At 45.9% G+C, this 23,039-nt stretch overlaps 1 protein-coding gene across 2 annotated transcripts in view; it reads right to left on the bottom strand.

Annotated features, from left to right (window-relative positions):
* HIP1R (huntingtin interacting protein 1 related) overlaps positions 1-23,039 on the bottom strand; it is a 2,955,354-nt gene that overhangs the window by 320,231 nt on the left and 2,612,084 nt on the right. For both annotated transcript variants that reach the window (XM_044068914.1, XM_044068915.1), the window contains exon 29: positions 10,092-10,215. In XM_044068914.1, the coding sequence (XP_043924849.1) occupies positions 10,092-10,215 (124 nt within the window). The remainder of the gene's footprint in view (positions 1-10,091; positions 10,216-23,039) is intronic.

Below are 23,039 nucleotides of genomic sequence, written 5' to 3'. Positions count from 1 at the left end.
CATCATGGAAGGATGTTCCGGAGCACTGCGGAGCCAAAGGATGCTCTCCCTCTAGAAATTACGTCCAATTTGTAGTGGTTAATAAAAGTATGAGATGAGGCCCAAGTAACTGCTGAACAAATATCATCCAATGGCACTCTAGATTTAAAGGCAGCAGAAGTAGAGATGCAGCGAGTGGAATGTGCACGGACTCCCTCAGGTGCGGGCCTCCCGGAAGCTTGGTAAGCCAGAAAAATACATCGAGAAATCCAACGTGACAAGGTGACCTTTGAAACGGCTTTACCTAAACTGAATTTAGCAAAGGAGACAAACAGCTGATCGGATTGTCTGTGACCAGCTGTCCTATGAATGTAGAAACGCAGCTGCCTGTGTACATCTAAGGAATGCAGCTTGTACTCTCCTTTATTTTGATACTTAGGGAAGAAAACCGGTAAGGTGATGGACTGATAGATATTGATTTCCGATGCCACCTTGGGAAGAAAGGAGGGGTTGGTCCTGAGGTACACTCTGTCCGGATGGAAGACCAAGTAAGGAGGCTTTACGGAAAGGGCTTGGAGTTCCAAAACTCTCTTGGCTGAAGTGATGGCTACCAGGAATGCTGTTTTCCAGGACAAATATTTGAGATCGACCGATGTGGCTGGTTCAAAGGGAGAAGCGGTCAAGGCTTGAAGGACTAGAGAAAGATCCCAAGGGGGTACGGCTTCTTTGATAGGGGGCCTGAGTAGAAAGGTGCCCTTGAGAAATGTTTTGCACAATTTAGCTGACATCAAAGGACCTGTCTCATGTCCCACATGGTAATGGGAGATGGCTGCCAACTGTACCTTGACTGTCGAACAACTAGCTCCTTGCTGAAAGAGTCCGGTTAGAAAATCCAGTACGGACGGTAGAGGGGCAGTGAAGGGATCCAGATTATGATGTTCCGCCCAGATGGAAAAGCATCTCCATTTACTGCGGTATATTTTCCTGGTGGAAGGCTTATGTGCTGCCACCAGGATGGCTTTGACTGGTGAAGAGATGCCGGGAGTCCTGACTAAGAGTGGAACTGGAGCAACCAAGCTGTCAGCTTCAGGTTGACCAGATTTGGGGTCTGTAATTCCGATGGATGGGAGATTAGATCCGGAGTGGGATCCCAGAATCCAAGGAGGATTCACTAGATGAGACCACAGGTAAGGGAACCAAGTTTGCCGAGGCCAGAATGGGGCAATGAGGATCATTCTGCTCCCTAACCGCGAGGCTTTCTGTAAGAGCTTTAGCATCAGGGGTAAAGGAGGGTAGGCATAGGGTAGACCGGACAGCCAAACATGCACCAGAGTGTCTCTCGGGGCTTCCCCTGGTGGGGGAATCAGAGCTAAGAAGCTGTCGCATTTCGTATTTAAGGGAGAGGCACAGAGATCGCAGCAGGATTGCCCCCATTTTGCAAATATCTGCTTCCCTACTAGTGGGTTGAGAGACCACTCGTAAGGGGAAAGAATGGTGCGGCTGAGTTTGTCCGCCAGAATGTTGGCCCACCCCAGAATGTGCGTTGCAATCAGAAAGCGGTTGGTGGAAATCGCCCATTCCCACACTCTCATGGCTTCTCGGCATAAGGGGTAGGATCTGGTTCTCCCCTGTTTGTTGATGTACCAAACAACAGACATGCTATCTGACTGAATTGCAATCGTTCCTACGAGGAGGAGATTCTGAAGTGCCAGCAATGCCAACAGCACCGCTCTCTTCTCCAGAACGCTGATATGCAAGGAGGTCTCTGTGTCATTCCACGTGCCTTGGACTGTCCTGCCCGTGTAATGCCCCCCCCCACCCAAGGCGAGAGGCGTCCGTGGTCACAGTGGCGAGAGGGGGAAGAGTGCAGAAGGGCCGGCCTATATGGAGGTCCAGGGATTGGAGCCACCATAACAGGGCCCTCCTGCAAACCTTGCTGATAGAGATAGGGTGGCAGAGAGGAAGAGACTGGAAGGACCATTGCACGTGAAGGGTCCACTGCAGTACCCTCATATTTAGGCGAGCACATGGAAGAAGTGTTATTGCAGCCACCATGGAGCCCAGCGCCCTCAGGACCAATTCTGCCGATGGAGCTTCCGATTGTAGGATGGCCCGCACATGCAATCTCAGATTCTGTAGTCATTCCGAAGTCAGGAAGACTCGTAGATCCCTGGTATCTAATCTGGCCCCTATAAACTCTATTACTTGTGTCGGAGCAAGGGAAGATTTGTCCGCATTGATTGTAATGCCTAACTGGGGGGCTAGGCGGAGAAAGTAATCTTTGGCTGAGCAGAGTAGATGCCTTGTTGGGGCGGTTAGAAGCCAGTCGTCCAGGTACGGAAAGACCTGCATTCCCTGGAGTCTCAGGTGGGCCGCTATCACTGCTAAAACTTTGGTGAACACCCTGGGGGCTGTGGTGAGGCCAAAGGGAAGGACCCTGAACTGATAATGACTGGCTCCCAGCCGGAAGCAGAGAAACCTCCTGGATCGTCTGTCCATTAGAATGTGGTAGTACGTATCCTTGAGGTCTATAGAGCACATCCAATCGCTCTCCCGTAAGAGGGGGAGAATGGATTGAAGAGTGACCATTCGGAATTTTTCCTTGGTTACCAACAAGTTCAAGAGGGAAAGATCTAGAATTGGTCTCAAGTCCCCCGTCTTTTTTGGCACCAGAAAGAACCTGGAGTAGAACCCTAATCCGAGCTGGTCTTGGGGGACGGGTTGGATGGCTCTTTTTTCTAACAGCCGCTGGATTTCTGCGGCTGCAGCCTCCTTCTGATCGGGAGGAACATTGGGGAGGCTCCTGAGTTTGGGGACATGATACATTGGAATTTTGTAGCCTCTGGATATGATACGAAGCACCCAGCGGTCTGATGTGATGGACTCCCATGCCGCCAGATGCCTCGAGAAACGCCCCCCAACTGCCTCCAGAGCAGAGCAGTCAGGCAACCCTTCAGGGCTGCTGTGTGGGCCGGTCAGAGAAGGATTCTCTGGACCCAAAGTTCTTCGGGGCCCCTCTGCCCCTAGGGCGGCGTCCTCCCTGTCCTCCTCTGCCACGGAAGGACTGGTTGTCTGGAGCAGGTTGGGAATGTTGCAATTTCCGGAACCACATCTTCTTCTGTCCCCTTTGGTTCTTCGAGAAGGACCTCTGGGGAGCAGAGAAGCAGACTCCGACGGCAGACAACGTCTTCCCATCCTTCTCGCTCTGGACCAGTGTTTTGCGAACGGTCTTGCCAAACAAGGCAGAACCATCAAAAGGGGTGTTCGCAAAGGATGCCTTAAAGGGCTCCATGAAGTCACAATGCCGGAGCCAGGCCTGACGTCTCATGACTAGGCCCGCTCCGCTAGCTCTAGCGGCTCCCTCAGTAGCAGGGGACAAAAGCCGCATAGAGGTATTGGAGATAGACCTTAGAGTGGCCATTCGAGTGGAGTACAACTGCTTGTCCTCCGCCGACATGGACTTGGGGGGGGGGGGGCAGCGTATTCTTTGATAAGATCCCGCTGCATCCTGATGACATGTGCCATATAGTTCAGAGACCTTACCGAGAAGGTCACTGAACTAAAAACCCGCTTCCCAAGGCGATCCATCGAGTGGGACTCCTTGCTCGGTGGATGGACCGAGGGGCTCTCCTGAGCTAGTTCCCTCTTCGTGGCTGCCGCCGTCAACATGGCATCTACGGGGGGACCCTTGCTCCAGTTGGACCGGTCTGCGGGGGGGCTCAGTATCCTGTCCGGGCATTTAGGGACTGGCTCCACAGTGTCTGGCTCCTTCCACGCCCTGGTGGTAATAAGGTCCACCAGGGGGTCGGCCGGAGGGGACACCCAAGAGGTAGACGGGCCTGCTTCGAATGCCTCTAGGAACACGGACTCGTCAGAGGAAGCCTTGGGGGCAGACCACCCACCTCTGATCCTAAGCATTTCCATGATGTCTCCAAAGGAGACATCCTCCGGGGGTGACCTTGGGGAGCCTTCCCTTCATCCAAGTCCGTGTCCTCTGTTAAGGACTCAGGGGAGTCCACGTGCCTCCTCTTACACTTGTGCTTGCGAGGCACTTCCTCGGGGGGGGGGCTGTCCGAATATCTTGTTCCAATGGAACAACCTGGGACATCGAAGCAGGCTGTCCCTGTGGCCGGGTGATGGAAGCCTGACCCAGCAGAGAGGGAGTGCAGGGTGGAGCCAAGGCAAGGGCCGGGGGTCTGGATGCTCTCGACAGAGCCCTCTCCATTGCATCGAAGGCTGAGGAGGAGCCGCTCTCCCTGGGCTCTGAAAGTCGACTCCCACTCGGATCCGATGAAGGGATCGGAACCGGCGCCGAGACCGTCGGATCCGAGGGACCAGTATGCTCCGACCTGGACGGAGCCGAAGGCACACTGAAACCCTTGGATCTGAAGCTCAGCCCACAGTTCCAAGAGGTTGGATCAGACGATGGAACCGACAAACTCGAGGGCAGGGTCTGATCCAAAGTACCCAGTACTGTTGGCGCCGACCCACCCCTGGCTCCGACACTGCCCTGCTCCGAACGCTCCGAGCCCGGGAAGCGGGTCGGAGAAGGAGCAATCGGAGCAAAGAAAGAGGTCGAGCTCCCCCCCAAAGGGGGGGGGAGGCAGGAGCACTCCCATCTGCAGCTGGGCCTGGATGAACCTTCGCATCATCCGGTCCAAGTCTGCTTCTGACAGGCTGTATGTAGATCTCGAAGAGGCCACCGAGGCAGGCCTGGAGTGCCGCCTCGATGACCTCGATGGAGATCGGGTCTCCTCCTCCTTGGGTCCTGGGGAGAAGCAAGGAGATCGGAGCCGAGGAGGAGGAGACCTGGAAGCCGTGGAGGGAGAAGCCCGCTTAGCCGGGGGCCCGAAGCGGAGGCCTCAGCCCGTCGCTTGTGGTGCTTCGCCCTCCATTTCTCCTTCCTGGCCTCCCTGCCCTCCGGTGCTTTAGTGGGAGTTTGAATCCCGTCCGGGGGAAGGGGGGCAGGAGTGGCTATCACCACAGGCCGAGGAGGTGCCACGGGAGGAGCAGAGGCCGAAGCCGAATCCGGAGGCAAAAGACCCGCCAGGACAAGCTTTGACCTCCGCACTTTCAGTGCCCTGGGGTTGAACGCTGCACAAATGGTACATCCTGAAGAGAGGTGTTCAACCCCAAGGCACCGAACACACCGAGTGTGGCCATCAGCCGGAGATAGCTTATGGCCACACTCGGTGCATTTAGAAAAAATAGGTTTTGGGGCCTCTGCCATACCCAAAACCAAAGTACACTACACAAGCACACCAGGCCCCAAACACAAACACACACAGACACACTCTAACAACCAGCGAGGGGAGGGTGAAAACCAAAAAAAATTAAACTAGATAGGAAACCTAACCACTCACACAAATTACAATTACAAAGTTTGATAAAAAAGGAAGAAATTCACTTAACTGTTAAGAAAATGCTAGGAGCTCTAAAATCTAGCTACACACTCAAGTGCGGCAAACTAGATCTGAGGTCATAGGAGGTTGGCAGGGGATTATGGGTGAGCGGAGGAGCTAGGAGCTCGGATCCATAGCTATGCTACAAGTTGCAGGCTCGGATCCGATATCGGATCCAAGACCCACAGGTTGCTGACAAATGAAGTCCCTACTCCAGATCATTTTGTTGTAGCACACTACACTCCTGGTTCTTGCTCTTTACCTTTTGGATGTGGTTGTAGAAGGCTTTCTTACTACTCTGAATAAAGCTTTACCTTTTTTGATTTCTTTAGTGAGTTCTTCTGAGCTACTCTTGACATGATCCTTGTGTTGGGCTGTGTAATAATTTAATAACCTGCTGTAACTCCACCACAGCTACAAAACTATTAGGTGTACAGAATGCATTTGATTTCTTGGGACAGAAACCAGCCAAATCCAGATGCTTCCAGGCTCCAAAGGTAAAGTCAAGAAAGGTTTAAAGGGAGAATGATCCAATACTCCTCATTCTACTTTCACCGACACAGAGTGAGTCTTTACTGATAAGTCAGAAGAAAAAAACATGCCAGTTCAAAGAGAAGCTTGTAAACATGCAAGGTTCCATAAAGGGGGGTCATCTAAGAATGGGACAAGCTGTAGGGATTAGAGCTATCAATATCCCTCCCTCTCTATGAAACAGGTACTGCAGTGTTCTCAGAATTACCCTTGCAAGCACAATTTGAGTAGAAAGGAAAACACATCAAATACAAACTCCAAGGGGGGGGAAGATGCCATGCACCTGCTAGAAGCAAGCAAAATGAATCATACAGAAGGTGAATCACCGGGGTGGAGAACAGACGTCTCATAAGCTGGAGCATTTCTCCCTGGGCCTCCACTGAAAACAGGCTCTGTGCAACCTAGTCGGATTTTCCCGGTCAACAAATGTTAAATACATAAATAAATAATAATAAAAATAATAATAAGGTAGCAGTGGCATTGAGTGGCCTGAGAAGATCACGCATCAGAATCAGCTTGTTATTCTTAAGGGTGCACTCTTGCATCAGTAAGAGTGACTCCCAAAATATATGAATAATATACAAACAGCAGGCATCATCAGAAGGATCTGCAGCCAACTTGGTTTTGAGAATACAGAAGAGTCCTTTGCATTAACTGGGAAGCCCACCTGATCCCAGGAGAAATAAACGGAGTAGACTCCTTGGGCTTCAGCCTAACCATAAAGCCTTCACTGTAAGACTTGAAAGATACTTCCATGTGAGCTGACCAGCTGCCAAGATACTCTAGATACTAAAATAATGGAGGATTGACAATAATGACCCAGGATTAATCACCAAACATGAAAGCCTTGGAGCGGTCTCCTCAATCACCCTTTGCAAAGTCAGCAGATGAAGGGATCATGTTAATCTCCTGCTATCACAGGAAGGGTAAATGAGGAAAACAGGAATGTCCTTACCGAGCGCAGGCTTCAGCTGGTACCTTTCCTTCTAACTCTGCCTGGAATCACGTGAGAGACCATCCTGTCACTCCATGCCCTGTCTACCTTCCAATGCCAACACCTCCATGCCCATTGGTTAAAGCCTTTACCTTCTCATGGCGTCATGCTGGAATGGTCAGGATACAAAGTTGACAAAGCACTCCTTCAGTTTAGGAGATGGTCCCTGGGTAGTATCGACAGAGTGGACATAGCCTTAAGCTAGGGATCAGAAGACTACAGGAATACCTGGAAGATTTTGACTTCTCTGGCATCTAACACAAGAACCTTTCAACAAAGAACACTAGGAGTGAAATTTAAACTGAGAGAGTAGCATAAAAAACAAACTGGGGAGCATGGGGGGGGGGGGAGATGCACAGATAAAGTACCTAAAGCAGTTGTCATGACATCACATCGATTGAGTGTGGGAGGTACATATGCTGCCAAGCAAGGGAGACAGACCAAGCAAACATTTGTTGAAATCAGGCTCTCAGAAGAGGAAATCTCGATGTTATTCCATTACAACGGAGCCAAAAGTAGATTTTCACATCTTGCCAATTAATGTAAAAACTTTACTTCACTTTATTTATTTTACAAATGCAGTATTAAGTTTAAACTAAATGTGCATGTTTCACCTAGTTTGAGGGGAATGTCTTGTGAACAATGCTGCGGCCCAACAGGATAACAAGACAATTGCTGCATGCATTCCAATGCCTGTACTGATAAGTGAGAGCTCTGCATGCATTCTTGTCATTTCATAGTGTGCACTCAATGTGGGGATAAGGACACTACCAAGGCCATCTCAAATTGCTCCTTCCATTTGAGATTCTCATGGATAGTATATATCAAGGTGCAACCAATGTCTAAAGTCCAGCCAGTTTGAAAATACAAGGCTGGCATCTTGTTGTCTGCAACTTACAGTGTCCTATCAGCCTCGGGAAGCTGTGTTCCTACGGCATATTCTGTAAAGATTTGCTAGTGAGCATAAGCTGTCTGCAATGAAAATCAGCTCTAAGTCGTGGTTCTCACCTGAAAAAGAGTGGACTGCCCTCTGCAAGTAAGGGGGAAGGGCAGATATCTCAGGGAAGGGGGAAGGGCAGATATCTCAGGTGGAACTATCCTTAACTCTTGTTCACAATGAAGATAGAGGGGTTCTGGAGACTGACCAGTGCATAGGCACCATGCAAGCAATACTGCGGATGTTTTTTCCAGATTGTGGAGCTGTAGTGAAAGCTAAGTCACAGGACAGAGCTCTGAATTTACCACTGACTTTACGTCCTTATTTTCACCTATGGTTAAAGCTTTGAGTAGTGCCCAACAGGGTAAGGTTATGGATACAAGTCCCACAAATGAGGTTCTTTTACAGTGCAACTGGGCACATTCTTTATGGCACAGTTAAGAGCTCAGCGATCTGGGAGGATATCAGAATATTCCTTTGTGCTGGGTCAGTTTGGGTGGTCTGGGCACCATGGAAAGCTGCTTCCTGTGCACCTCTCACTGGAGATGTGTCAGACACTCCCACTGGAAGGAGGCTCCAGGGAAGACCCAGGACACAATGTAGGCATTAACTCTCTCTCGGTTGCCTGGGAACACCCGCATATTCCACAGGATGTGACTAAGGCTGTCTGATGGAGAAACGGAAGTCTGGCCTACCCTGCTTAGCTTGTTACCATCATGATCCTAACCAAATGGATGGATACCTGGATGGAATTTCACTTCATTGCGTACAAATACATCTCCTAAATTACAGGACTAGTCTGTAAAGTAATAAACCATAGTGGTTTGTTTAATGGGAAATGCAAATTTCCCATCAAATTACTAACATTCTATCTTATGTCATCTGTTGTAAACGGGAGAGCCACATGCTATAGAGATATAAACCGCACCACAACCATAAATAGGACAGGCTGGGGTGATAGATTCCTGTCCCAGAGACTTCCCATGCTTTGGAACAGGATTCCAATATACATCAGGCAGAGCCCCTCACTAGCACTCTTCAAGAGAAACCTTGACAGGTGGATGGGAAACAGAAAATTTACCCTGGGATCACTGCAGTGGCTCTGCTGGACAGTGGCACAGGGAACTAATGACTCTGCTGGACAGAGGCACAGAGAACTAATCTAAGGGTTGGCAAAAGCCAACACATTCTGGCTAGGCTTATAAATGCCCTTGGGCAGATAGCCTAGTACTTACCTATGAAATGAGATGACGGAAAACAAATTTATAATACTATATGTGATTCTACTGCTGTGATCATAATAAAACAGCACAAAACAGAATGAAATGAATTGGTTCTTTTAATCTAGGAAGAGATCCCTGGTGAAATCCAGCAAAAGAGAATAAAATATATCTCTGTATAGAAACCCAATGGAAAACAAGCTCTGAAAACCATTTCATGACTAACAATAAGTAAAGCACTGGGTCCTGCACTGCTGTGTGCAGTAAAGCACTGGGTCCTACACTGCTGCGTGCAGTAAAGCACTGGGTCCTGCACTGCTGTGTGCAGTAAAGCACTGGGTCCTGCACTGCTGTGTGCAGTAAAGCACTGGGTCCTGCACTGCTGTGTGCAGTAAAGCACTGGGTCTTGCACTGCTGTGTGCAGTAAAGCACTGGGTCCTACACTGCTGTGTGCAGTAAAGCACTGGGTCCAACACTGCTGTGTGCAGTAAAGCACTGGGTCCTGCACTGCTGTGTGCAGTAAAGCACTGGGTCCTACACTGCTGTGTGCAGTAAAGCACTGGGTCCTATACTGCTGTGTGCAGTAAAGCACGTGGCCCTACACTGCTGTGTGCAGTAAAGCACTTGGCCCTACACTGCTGTGTGCAGTAAAGCACTGGGTCCTGCACTGCTGTGTGCAGTAAAGCACTGGGTCCTGCACTGATGTGTGCAGTAAAGCACTGGGTCCTGCACTGCTATGTGCAGTAAAGCACTGAGTCCTACACTGCTGTGTGTAGTACAACTTGATGGGCAAGGCCTGTCTGTTTTTGGCTGTAAGGAGATGCAGTCCTGACGAAAACTCTGCACTTGGCAAAAAAAAAATGCAAATAAGATGCCATTTGTATACTACAAAAGAAAGCTTTGACAACTTCTTTTGCTTTGATTAAATGCGTATATAATAAAAAAGATTAAAACAAAATTGCTGAGCATCATGCAGTAAAGTTAAACATGAAATTTAACTAGGAGTAAGAACAGTACTTCATTCCTACCTTTCTCTTCAATTTGATCCTGCCCAGACTTTGTAGAAGCAACTACATTGGCAGTCATTTCATTCACGTGCCGGGAAGCCTGCTGCAGCCGTGTTAAGTTATTGCTGTTTTTATCTGCTTTGACCTAAGGATATAATAAAAAAAATTAAATAGTAAGTAAAACCTAGTAGTGTTATTTTATAAATACCATAAACTGTGTAAAATAAACCCTGACAAAAAAAAACGACAGAAAGTCCTGACTGAGAAAAATATTCATAGCTGAAAAATTCATTACGGCATCCCTGCAATTTAAATGGATTGTGTAATTGCACAATTACAGGGCTACTATACTCTAAATTACAGGACCTAAAGCAGTATGGACTTGGCTGGAAGTTGACTTGCTCAACACTTTTCACACACACAAATTTGCTGATGGTTGGAAAAGTTCTTCTTTCCCTTGGTTCGTCAGTAAGCTTAATATGCCTCGTAACAACAGTGCAGATAAACTACCTGACTTATGGCTGTAATTCACAATACAAGAGGCTCTGTGTCAAGTAGACAATCCTATCGTACCACACTATATCAGTGCACTACAGCAGATACTTCACTTTAAAAAAAACACAAGCCCACTAGGCCCAAGAAGCCTTAAAGGAAATACCACAGAACCACTTTTCAGAGTCACATAATAAGCAAGTGGACACTGACAGAATCAAACCCAGGACTACAGGATGAATCTCACTGGCAGATCACACCCTTAAACCTCATTACTAATCAACATCCAATAATTTTTAACTAACTTTACACATTTTTCCTCTGGAGCACTGCAGAGCATCACATAACTAGAAAGTGGACTACCTCCTCAAACTTCACAATGACTACCTACATCTGGTGTCTGTCCTGGAAGTTCATGCCTCAGTTATTGGCCAGGACTTCTCCAGTGGACAAGTCTTACAAGCCTACATCCTGCACAGTCAAACAAGCAGAAAGTTCACTTGTGAAAAATTTTACCATAACAGTAGATGCCCCTCTCTTCACTGCTGCAGTATGCTTCACTGAATTGATCTCCTGCCAAGGACAGCCCAGTGTCTGGCCAGTATACCAAAGACTTCAGATCTTGTATGAGCCATTTGTCATATGTATGCTCCCCATGCAGGAAGTAGGGCATAAAGCTGACATACTGATGCAGTTACTCAGAACTGAACTGCCCAGAAGTTAACAGTCTCCATAGGACAAAAGGAGGCTATGCACATCCAAAGGGAGAAAATGCAGATGGAAAAGGGGACCCTAAGCCAGAAGGGTAACCAAATCAAAACCCAAAAGAAAAAGGGGGGAGGAGGGAGGGACCAGATACTGCAATAGTGAAGAGAAGGACATCTACTGTTAAGGTAAGATTTTACACAACTGTACTATGTCTTCCTATATCACTGTTGCAGTATTTCTAACAGATGGTAGCATTTTACACAACTGTATTATGTCTTCCTATATCACTGTTGCAGTATTTCTAACAGATGGTAACATTTTACACAACTGTACTATATCTTCCTATATCACTGTTGCAGTATTCTGTACCTTAGAGAGGGTACAAAAGCTCATGAAAAGGACTGGAAGACATTTGGCTGGGAAGAGCCCTCAACAACCCCATGCAGGATGGCCCTAGCAACTATATCCAATTTATAATGCTTAGTAAAGGTATGCTCCGAGTACCAATAAGCAACTTCAAGGATGTAATTGGTGACCAAACCCTTGGAAAGAGCACCAGAAGAGGCAACAGCCTTAGTGGAATGAGCTGTAACTGAAGTAGGCAGACATTTGCCACGAAAAGAATAACAAAAGGAAATGGCCTTAGATATCCAGGAGGAGATGGTTTGCTAGAAAATAGCTAAACCCAAAGTCCTGGGATAAAAAGAAACAAAAAGCTGGTCAGACTCACAAATGGCCTTAGCTTTATCCAAATAATACTTGAGCTTTCTATGCAAATCCTAGTTATGAAGGACCCTCTGCCTAGCAGACTGTGCAGAAGTGAAAAAGGAAAAGAGCAGCACTGCCTGACCTAAGGACACTTTACAAACGACCTTAAAGACAACTTACGAACGACCTTAAGGACAACTTACTAACGACCTTAAGGACACCTTACTAACAACTTTAAGGATAATTTACTAACGACCTTAAGGACACCTTACTAACGACTTTAAGGACACCTTACTAACGACCTTAAGGACAACTTACGAACGACCTTAAGGACAACTTACTAACGACCTTAAGGACACCTTACTAACGACTTTAAGGATAATTTACTAATGACCTTAAGGGCACCTTACTAACGACTTTAAGGACAACTTACTAATGACATTAAGGACACCTTACTAACGACCTTAAGGACACCTTACTAACGACCTCAAGGACATCTTGCTAACGACTTTAAGGACAACTTACTAACGACCTTAAGGACACCTTACTAACGACCTGAAGGATAATTTACTAACGACTTTAAGGACAACTTACTAATGACATTAAGGACAACTTATGAATGACCTTAAGGACAACTTACGAACGACAACTTACGAACGACCTTAAGGACAACTTACTAACGACCTTAAGGACACCTTACTAATGACCTTAAGGATAATTTACTAACGACCTTAAGGACACCTTACTAACGACCTTAAGGACAACTTACGAACGACTTTAAGGACAACTTACGAACGACCTTAAGGACAACTTACTAACGAACTTAAGGACACCTTACTAACGACTTTAAGGATAATTTACTAACGACTTTAAGGACACCTTACTAACAACTTTAAGGACAACTTACTAATGACATTAAGGACACTTTACTAACAACCTTAAGGACACCTTACTAACGACTTTAAGGACAACTTACTAATGACCTTAAGGACACCTTACTAACGACCTTAAGGATAATTTACTAACGACTTTAAGGACAACTTACTAATGACATTAAGGACAACTTATGAACGACCTTAAGGACAACTTACTAACGACCTTAAGGACACCTTACTAACGACCTTAAGGACAACTTACGAACGACTTTAAGGACAACTTACGAACGACCTTAAGGACAACTTACTAACGACCTTAAGGACACCTTATTAACAACCTTAAGGACACCTTACTAATGACCTTACTAATGACCTTAAGGACAACTTACGAATGACCTTAAGGACACCTTACGAACGACCTTAAGGACACCTTACTAACAACCTTAAGAACAACTTACTAATGACCTTAAGGACAACTTACTAACGACCTTAAGGACAACTTACTAACGACCTTAAGGACAACTTACTAACGACCTTGGGCTTCAAAGAAGGATTAGTATGAAGAGACTGCCTGACCTAAGGACACCTTACTAACAACCTTAAGGCCACCTTACTAACGACCTTAAGGACAACTTACGAATGACCTTATGGACACCTTGCTAATGACCTTAAGGACACCTTACTAACAACCTTAAGAACAACTTACTAACGACCCTAAGGACAACTTACTAATGACCTTGGGCTTCAAACAAGGATTAGTATGAAGAGACTGCCTGACCTAAGGACAACTTACTAATGACCTTAAGGACACCTTACTAACAACCTTAAGGACAACTTACTAAACCTTAAGGACACCTTACTAATGACCTTAAGGACAACTTACTAATAACCTTAAGGACACTTTACTAATAACCTTAAGGACAACTTACTAACAACCTTAAGGACAACAACTTTGGGCATCAAAGAAGGATTAGTATGAAGAGACCCTGTCTCTCTGAAAAATAAGGAGAAATGGTCATAACGGCCTGAACCTCAGAAACCCTCTGAGCAGAAGTAAGAGCAAGCAACAAGACAGTCTTCCAGGTACAGTGTTGCACAGAAACTGAAGCTGCAGGCTCAAAAGGAGCTTAAGCCAATTTTCTAAAACAAAATTAAGGTTCCAAGGAGGAAGAATAGGCTTCCTTGGGGGCCTAATACGTAGGACACCTTTAAGAATCTATTTGACCTCAAATGAGAAGCCAAAGGAGGATTCAAGGGCACACAGGCAGAAACAGCTGTCAAATGGACCTACACAAAATAACAGGTCAAGCCAGACTGTAGCAACTCACACAAACAGGACAGAACCAGAGGGACTTCCCCTGAAAAAGGGTCCTGGCTATGAGCATGGCACTGCACACAAAATCTTTTCCAGTTGGACATACAAGACTTTCTGGTTACATGTTTTCTTGCTTCATGTAAAACCCTGAGCATGTCTTCAGAAAAGAGGCACCTAAAAGGCATCAAAACCTTATCAGCCACAGTGTCAGTTGAAGAGTGGACAAGTTAGGATTGATGAGAGGCCCCTTGTCCTGTGTAAGGAGGTCCAGCTGGTGAGATAACTTGTAGTGACTTCCCCTGGCCAGATGCATTAAAAGAGGGGAATCCAGTGCTGTTTTGGCCAAAAGGGAATAATTAGTAAGATTTTTGGGGAGTTGAGCTAAATCTTCTGCAGGACTCTTGGAAGTACAGGATGAAGAGGGAAGGCATAGAGAAACATCCCCTTCAAAGGAAAAAAAAGGGTGTTCATCTTTCATGCCAGATGGCATGGCACTCTGGAACAGAAAAGAGGGAGCTCCCTGTTCAGAGGGGAGTCAAAAAGATGTACCTGAGGAATACCCCCCCGATGGACTGTGTCCAGAAGCACAACTCTGTGAAGCATCCAATCATGAATCAGTGTTATGGACATGCTCAGAGACGGGCACTAGACAGATTGTGCTCTGAAGGAATGTACATTGCCTAAAGAGATAGATGATAACTGAGACCCAGCCTGCAAAGAAGGTAAGACTGTGCCCCCCCCCCCAGCTCACTGACATACCACATCACTGTGGTGCTGTCTGTGCAAACTTTAGGGAGCCTGGAGACAGCATGGAGTGAAAAGCCTGAAATTCCAAAATCAGAGCTCTAATCTCTTTGATGTTGACTTGGTCTGACTTTTCATAGGAGGGCCAAAGACCCTGAACTATCAAGTGACTACAGGAAGCCCCCACTCCATGTCCGAAGCATTGGTGAACAGTTCTTGAGAAGAAATTGGAGGCTGACAGGGCAGGCCTGGATTGAGGGTAAGTTGTTGACTCCACCACTCGAATTCCCACTTGAGACAGGGAAGGAGAGGCACTCTGAAATCCAGAGGGTGGCAATGCTGAAGTCAAACGGACTTAAGGCACTCTGAAACCCAGAGGGCGGCAATGCTCAAGTCAAATGGACTTAAGGCACTCTGAAACCCAGAGGGCGGCAATGCTGAAGTCAAACAGACTTAAGGTACCATTCACACATGCAGGCTGGCAAGAGGGAACATTGGAATAGAAGACACCACAATTCCTAGGGCCTGAAGAATCTTCCTGGCTGGAATGGAGGGCAGAGGAAGTAGAACCTGAACAAAAGATGCAAAGGTCAAAAACATCTGGAGGTGGAAGAGAGGCATCAGCACTGTCTGAATCCTACAACCAAGATACACATGCATTGACAGGGAGTCAGGACAGACTTTTGGAAGTTGATACTGAAACCCAGACTTTGAAGAAGAGATATAGTGAACTCTACACAGCCTGGAACAGGCAACTGGGAGAAGGTGCCTGAACCATCAGGTCATCTAAATAAGGAAAATTCTGAATGCCTAGGAGTCTATAAAAGGCAATCACAGGAACTAGGCATTTTGTGGATATCCTTGGAGCTGTACAGAGGCCAAAGGGTAAAGCAGAGAATTGAAAAATGAGAGGCAGAAACAGAGAAATGTAAAACCTTTCCTAAAAAGAGGGTGAATAGGAATACAAAGGTAAGCATCCTTCAGATCCAAGGACATCAGAAAAGCCTGTGGCAGCAACAGAAGAAACAATTTAAACAGAAAGCATCTGAAAGGAAGGAACCTTGAAAAAGCTGTTGAGCAAGGAGAGATCCAGAATAGGCCTCCAAATGCCTTCCTTTCAAGAAACCAGGGACATTCCAGAGTAAAAATTGTTTCCTACCTGGAAAGGAGGGGCAGGCTAAATAGTTCCCTGGTCCACCAGGGATCCAAGGACCTCTGAGAAATGAAGTTGCTGCTCTCAAGGAGGTTGAGGAATCCCTGAAAAAGGAGGGAGAGCCTTCCACCATGAAGTAACTGTGACAGATGGCAGACAAAGAGCAAGAATCTGAGGTGATGAGTTGCAAGTTTGGAAGACACGATGGACTGTTGAAGAGACAAGGAACCTGGCTGAGGGTTAGGAGAAGCAAAATGTCAAAGAGAGGCAGGCTTGTCAGGTAAAGGAGACTTTTGGGCCACAGGAGCCTGAGAAGACTTAGCAGGAGGTGCTTGCCTACCATCCTTCCTGCCTTTAGTGGCCTGACAAAGCTGCCTGCAAATAAAAGCAGACCTAGTAGGATAATTCCTCTGGAACTTGGGGATGGAAGACACAAACGTATGTTTAAGGCCCTGCAAAGTTTTACATTTTTATTGAAGAGACTTAAACACATCAGTAGCAGCAGTCCCAAAGAGATTTTTATTATCCAGAAGAGCATCCAGCAACTTGGCCTTAATATCCTCAGGTAATGACTGCAAACAAGGCCAAGAATAACACTCCATGACAGACCCCAAAGGCAGCAGCTCTGAAAGAGGCATCAGCAACATCATAGCTGCACTTGATAAGAGTGGTGAGCCACCTGACGGGTAGAACTCACAATAGAGTGAGTACAGGACTCTCCTTCAAAATCAGGGGGGGTCAGAAATAACCTGACAGGCCTGGACAATCAAGGCCAGAGCATATCTGGTCGTACTGGGTCTGGTAATTAATGGCTCTAAAGGGCCAAAGTGGAAGCAGTGTAGACCTTCTTTCCAATCCTCTCTATGGCTCTAATATCCTTATTCAAAGGCAGGAGCTTGGTTGAGGGCAAAAGAGTAGAAGGCTTGTCACAGGAGACTGACACCAAAGTAGGATCAGCAGAAGGTTACTTAAAACAGGAATTTGCAATCCTCACAAACTTTACAGAACCTGTCAGGTTTCCTAGGAGCAGGGGGGTGAGACTCTGTAGTCTTAGAGGCAACTATAAAGGTGTCTTACAACACAACCAACACAGGAGGAACTGCAGAAGTTTGAGGTGTGTCCACCTGAAATAACTCACAATACCTGTTCTGGATATCAGACAACTGAGAAGAATTCCACTTAAAATATTCCATCATTCTGGATATTGTGTCCCCAAAACACAATCCCTCCAAAGGAGACTCAGGGCTAATCGATTCCTCTTCATCAGAGCCATAAGCCAAGGGAGAAGACATCTGAAAAAAAGAAGAAGACAAAGACCCCTCATCAGACTCCAAATCCTCATTCGAAGAATGAGGTTCCCTGGGCCCTTTAGAAGAAAGTCCAAGATGGAGTAGGCAAAAAAAGCCCCTTGGGGAGGCTTCAGGGCCATTAAGGCATTAAACAGGCCCAGAGTAAACTCCTGCCATTCCCTTTGAGGGTCCTTAGGACATACAGAAGAATGTATAGTCTTATGTTGCTTTTCTTGGTAAGGATGTCAGCCGTAACAAACCATGAAGGTTCTTATCCTTGACAAGATTCAGTAAGAGTACCCGGGACCACTTCCCAAACCGGAACCTGCAGAAACTCTCTAGGGGCTATTGAGACAACCAAATACAGTTCCCCCTTGTTATCCCGACCAGACGCTTGCAAAGCCTCAGAGGATGTGTGAATGGAAAGATCCATGCCAACCTCAGATTGGGTCATGGCAGAGGAATCCGAAGTTGACACCAGATAGCCTACAGAACTATCACCTGCTTCTAGAGAGACATCTGGTGGAGGTTGGACAGCCAAAGAAACCAACTGAGATTTCCTGGCCTTCTTGCTTAACAGTAGTACCTCGAGGTTAACTGATTTTGCCATGCTACCCTGAGCCAACTGTTTAAGTCACTGGTTCTTGAGATTAACGGCCAGGGAAGACAAACTGCTTCTGAGAGTCTTAGGCACAAACGCCTTACAAATACTACAGGAAGTATGGTCGTGGGAAGCACAAACAATATAGATACTCTTTGTGACAATCCTTATGGGGAATCTACCTCCCACACTGATGTTTTCCTTTGTTGGATGACATGAACTCCAGGTAACCAAAAGAAAACAAGACCAACACTAAGAAAGAAAAAAAGACCCCAAAGGGACACTTAGCTCATGTGCAGGTATCAGGTATTGTAATCTTCTCAGAAACTTGTAATACTGTAACATCTCGGCATTCAGACCAATGACTGATGATGGCGTTTGGACTGGCAACAAAGAAGTTCTGGGTAGCTGTGGCCATATGTCACCTTTATACCCTATTGTCCTGTGTGAGGTACATGTGTGTGGTGTATGGCACATATAAGATCTAAAGGCTTTGGTATACTGGCTGGACATTGGGCTATCCTTGGCAGGAGATCCCTAAGGTGAAAAATACTGCACCAGTGATACAGAAGGACGTCACTCTGTACCACTGGGCTTCTGGGTTGTTTTTATGCTACTGCCCGTGACTTGCTGCCCATCAAGCCTTCTCCTACTGGATTTGAGATTATTTATTCCCTAATGGTAAGGATTCCTTACATTCTGTGGGGTGAGAGCCATTGAGAGGGGTTTTTTTCGTTTAGGCAGACATGGAGGAGTCTGTGCTCTTGCTGGCAATTTTGCTATGACAGCATTTTCTGTATAGGTCCTATCCCTGCCCCAAGGCAGAGTGAAGAGTTCCCCCTCTTCACTGTGAGTACATACTCCTGGGTATTTTCTAATGAGGCTATCACCAGTTGGTGACTTTATAAGCCATAAGCCCACAAAAGGACTCCTAAAACCCCTCCAACCCTCCTATTGGGACAATGGCTGAATGTGGCCTCACTCCCAAGATGGACTTGCCTGTCCTTCCATGCTAATCCCATCAAGTGTCGAAACTGCTAATCAAATTCTTTTCACCCAAGTTATCTTTCTATGCCACCTGTGATGGCAACTGTGCTTTTGGATTTGCCATGACACAAGTGAAACCACTCAAGACTACAAGGCAGTGGACGCCCTTTAAGATCCATACTGGCCCCAGCTTTGTGTTGGAAAAAGTCTAAAGATGGATGGCGGGACTGGTGATAGACAAGGACACTGGGATGGCAGAAAAATAAAAAGAAAACAAAAAAAAAAAAAAAAAAAGAGGGAAACTACAAAGTAGTGTTCCCTCTGTACACAGGCACAAACAGGCCCCATGTTAACAGCCTGCAGGTTAACTGACTGCATATACAGTATAGAAGTACAAAGTAGCTTCCTGATCATACTGCATGCTACCAGATCAATGTTGCGTGACTTGTAGCCTTTGTCAGTCATAACCTACATTTATTGATAAAAGAAACTTCAATGCCACCCTACTGTGCTTCAGGGCCTGTAGGTTACTTTCTTTATTCCAAATGCTCTACTGTTTGTTAATATATCATTAAATTAACTTGTAATACTGTAACATCTCAGCAATACAGATACAAAAAATGCTTTTTCAACTCGGAATAAAAGACAGAAGAGAACAAAAGGCATGCTGTCCTAATTTCCAAAGTACTACAATGACCAAATGATCAAAATATTAAGGTCAGTGTATACGATTTCAACAGCTCACCTAATGCATATCAAATAACTGTAATGACACAAGTCTGTGAGCTCTACCTACAAGCTGTTCATTCAGAATATCAGAATAGCTTCATTTCTGACAGATCCATATGCAGCTTGTTAAATGAAATCCCAGAGTTAAACTGCCTTTTCCATATGAAGCTGCAGTGACCCTTCACTCTACAACTTAGATTTTCTAGTACAACAAACTCCTTTCATGGCATCTAGCACAGCTGACAGAGAAGTTCCGTTTACTTCAGTTCTTCAGTAAGCTGTGTCTGTATCAGTCAAAACACTGTATATAAACTAGCAGCATCCACTTCAGATACCATATGCTCATGCAGTTTCTGTGGTGCTTCGAAATTTTCCTTGTTTTACGTTTTTATGACTGCCATCAGCCTTACAGCTAAGATGCAGCTTGGACAAGTGTTCATATACAGATGTTGCATTAGCCTTCTCCTGACTATGTCTGCCATACAACCACAGTTGTACAAAACACACACACACAAATCCCCCTTCCATCCACAAGCAGACATGTAACAGTGGCATGTAGAGCTGAACACCCTGTAAAGAAATGTGTTGTGCCACACAGCTGCCAGAACTCCCTATCCAACACAACCACACACCTGAAAGGAACACACTGTTAATAATGCACTGCCAACACAACTACACACATACCTGAAGGGGACACAGTTAATAATGCACTGTTAACACAACCACACACATACCTGAAGGGGGCACAATGTTAATAATGCATTGCCAGCACAACCACAGATATACTTGAATGGGACACACGGTTAATAATGCACTGCCAACACAACCACACACATACCTTAAGGGGACACACTATTACTAATCCACTGCCAACAAAACCACACACATACCTGCAGGGGACATACTGTTAATGCACTGCCAACACAACCACACACATACCGAAGGGGACACACTGTTAATAATGCACTGCCACCACAATCACACACATACCTGACGGGGACACACTAATAATGCACTGCCAACAGAACCACACATATACCTGAAGGGGACACACTGTTAATAATGCACTGCCAACACAACCACACACATACCTGAAGGGGACACACTAATAATGCACTGTCAACACAACCACACACAACTGAAGGGGACATACTGTTAATAATGCACTTCCAACACAACCACACACACTTAAAAGGGCACACTGTTAATAATGCACTGCCAACACAACCACAGACATATCGAAGTGGACACACTGCTAATAATGCACTGGCAACACAACCACATACATACCTGAAGGGGACACACTGTTAATAATGCATTGTCAACACAACCACATACATACCTGAAGGGAGCACACTGTTAATAATGCACTGCCAACACAACCACACACGTATCAAAGGGGACACACTACTAATAATGCACGGCCAAATCAAACACATACATACCTGAAGACGATACACTGTTAATAATGCAATGCCAACACAACCACACATACCTGAAGGCACACACTGCTAATAATGCACCGCCAACACAACCACACATACCTGAAGGCACACACTACTAATAATGCACTGTCAACACACCCACACACATACCTGAAGGGGATACACTCTTGGTAATACACTGCCACCACAACCACGCATACCTGAATGGGACACACTGTTAATAATGCACTGCCAGCACAACCATGCACATACCTGAAGGGTACACACTGTTAATAATTCACTGCCAACAGAACCACGCAAATACCTGAAGGGGACACACTGTTAACAATGCACTGCCAAAACAACACACATACCTGAAGGAACACACTGTAAATAATTCACTGCCAACACAACCACACACATACCTGAAGGGTACACACTGTTAATAATTCACTGCCAACAGAACCACACACATACCTGAAGGGTACACACTGTTAATAATTCACTGCCAACAGAACCACGCAAATACCTGAAGGGGACACACTGTTAACAATGCACTGCCAACACAACACACATACCTGAAGGAACACACTGTAAATAATGCACTGCCAACACAATCACACACATACCTGAAGGGGACACACTATTAATAATGCACTGCCAACACAACCACACAAATACCAAAGGGGACACACTGTTAATAATGCACTGCCAACACAACCACACAAATACCAAAGGGGACACACTGTTAATAATGCACTGCCAACACAACCACACACATACCTGAAGAGGATACACTGTTAATAATGCATTGCCAACAGAACCACACATATACCTGAAGGGGGCACACTACTAATAATGCACTGCCAACACAACCACACACATACCTGAAGGGGACACACGGTTAATAATGCACTGTCAACACAACCATATACATACCTGAAGGGGACACACTGTCAATAATGCACTGCCAACACAACCACACACATACCTGAAGGGAACACACTGTTAATAATGCACTGCCAACACAAAGGAGATACTGTTAATAATGCACTTCCAACACAACGACACACATACCTGAAGGGAACACACTGCCAACAGAACCATGCACATACCTGAAGGGGACACACTGTTAATAATGCACAGCCAACACAACCACACACACACCTGAAGGGGACATACTGTTAATGCTGAAGAGGTAGGACAACATATTTTGAGGATGAGCATAAAAATACACTGCAATACTGAAAACACAATGTGATGAAACAAATGCTATTCTGCACAAGATGGTTTCTTTGTTGACAAAGGTGCTTTGTTTTTTGTGTCAAAGAATGACACAGCCTGTCTATAACATCATTCTTTGGGTATTACCAAAAAAAAGTGGCAAGCAAGTGAAAAAAGGAAGAAGCAACTCTATCCCTAGAATAAATCATAACTTCACCATTTGAAGAGTATACTGGAAGCTTGCAGAGTCTCTCCAAACTCAAAATAACAGGGTGCACAGGATGCTAAAGTGGCTCCTGGGATACAGCAGGGGTACACCAATAATTACAGAGACTCCATCTCTGCAGGTCTTGGGATGGTCACATGTGAAGCACTGGCTCCTGGGATACAGCAGGAGTACACCAATAATTACAGAGACTCCATCTCTGCAGGTCCTGGGATGGTCACATGTCAAACAGTGGCTCCTGGGATACAGCAGGAATACACCAATAATTACAGAGACTCTGCCTCTGCAGGCCCTGGGACGGTCACATGTCAAACACTGGCTCCTGGGATACAGTAGTAGTACACCAATAACTACAGAGACTCCATCTCTACAGGCCCTGTAATTGTCATATGTCAAACACTGGCTTCTGGTATATACCAGGACAGTACCAATAATTACAGAAACTCCATCTCTGCAGACCCTGGGACGGTCACATGTCAAACACTGGCTCCTGG

The sequence above is a fragment of the Protopterus annectens genome, chromosome 4.part0, assembly GCF_019279795.1.
Source record: "Protopterus annectens isolate FY-2018-M chromosome 4.part0, PAN1.0, whole genome shotgun sequence".
NCBI classification, from domain to species: Eukaryota; Metazoa; Chordata; order Ceratodontiformes; family Protopteridae; genus Protopterus; species Protopterus annectens.
The sequence above is the reverse complement of the archived record's forward strand: the minus strand, read 5'-3'. Positions and strand labels throughout refer to the sequence as shown.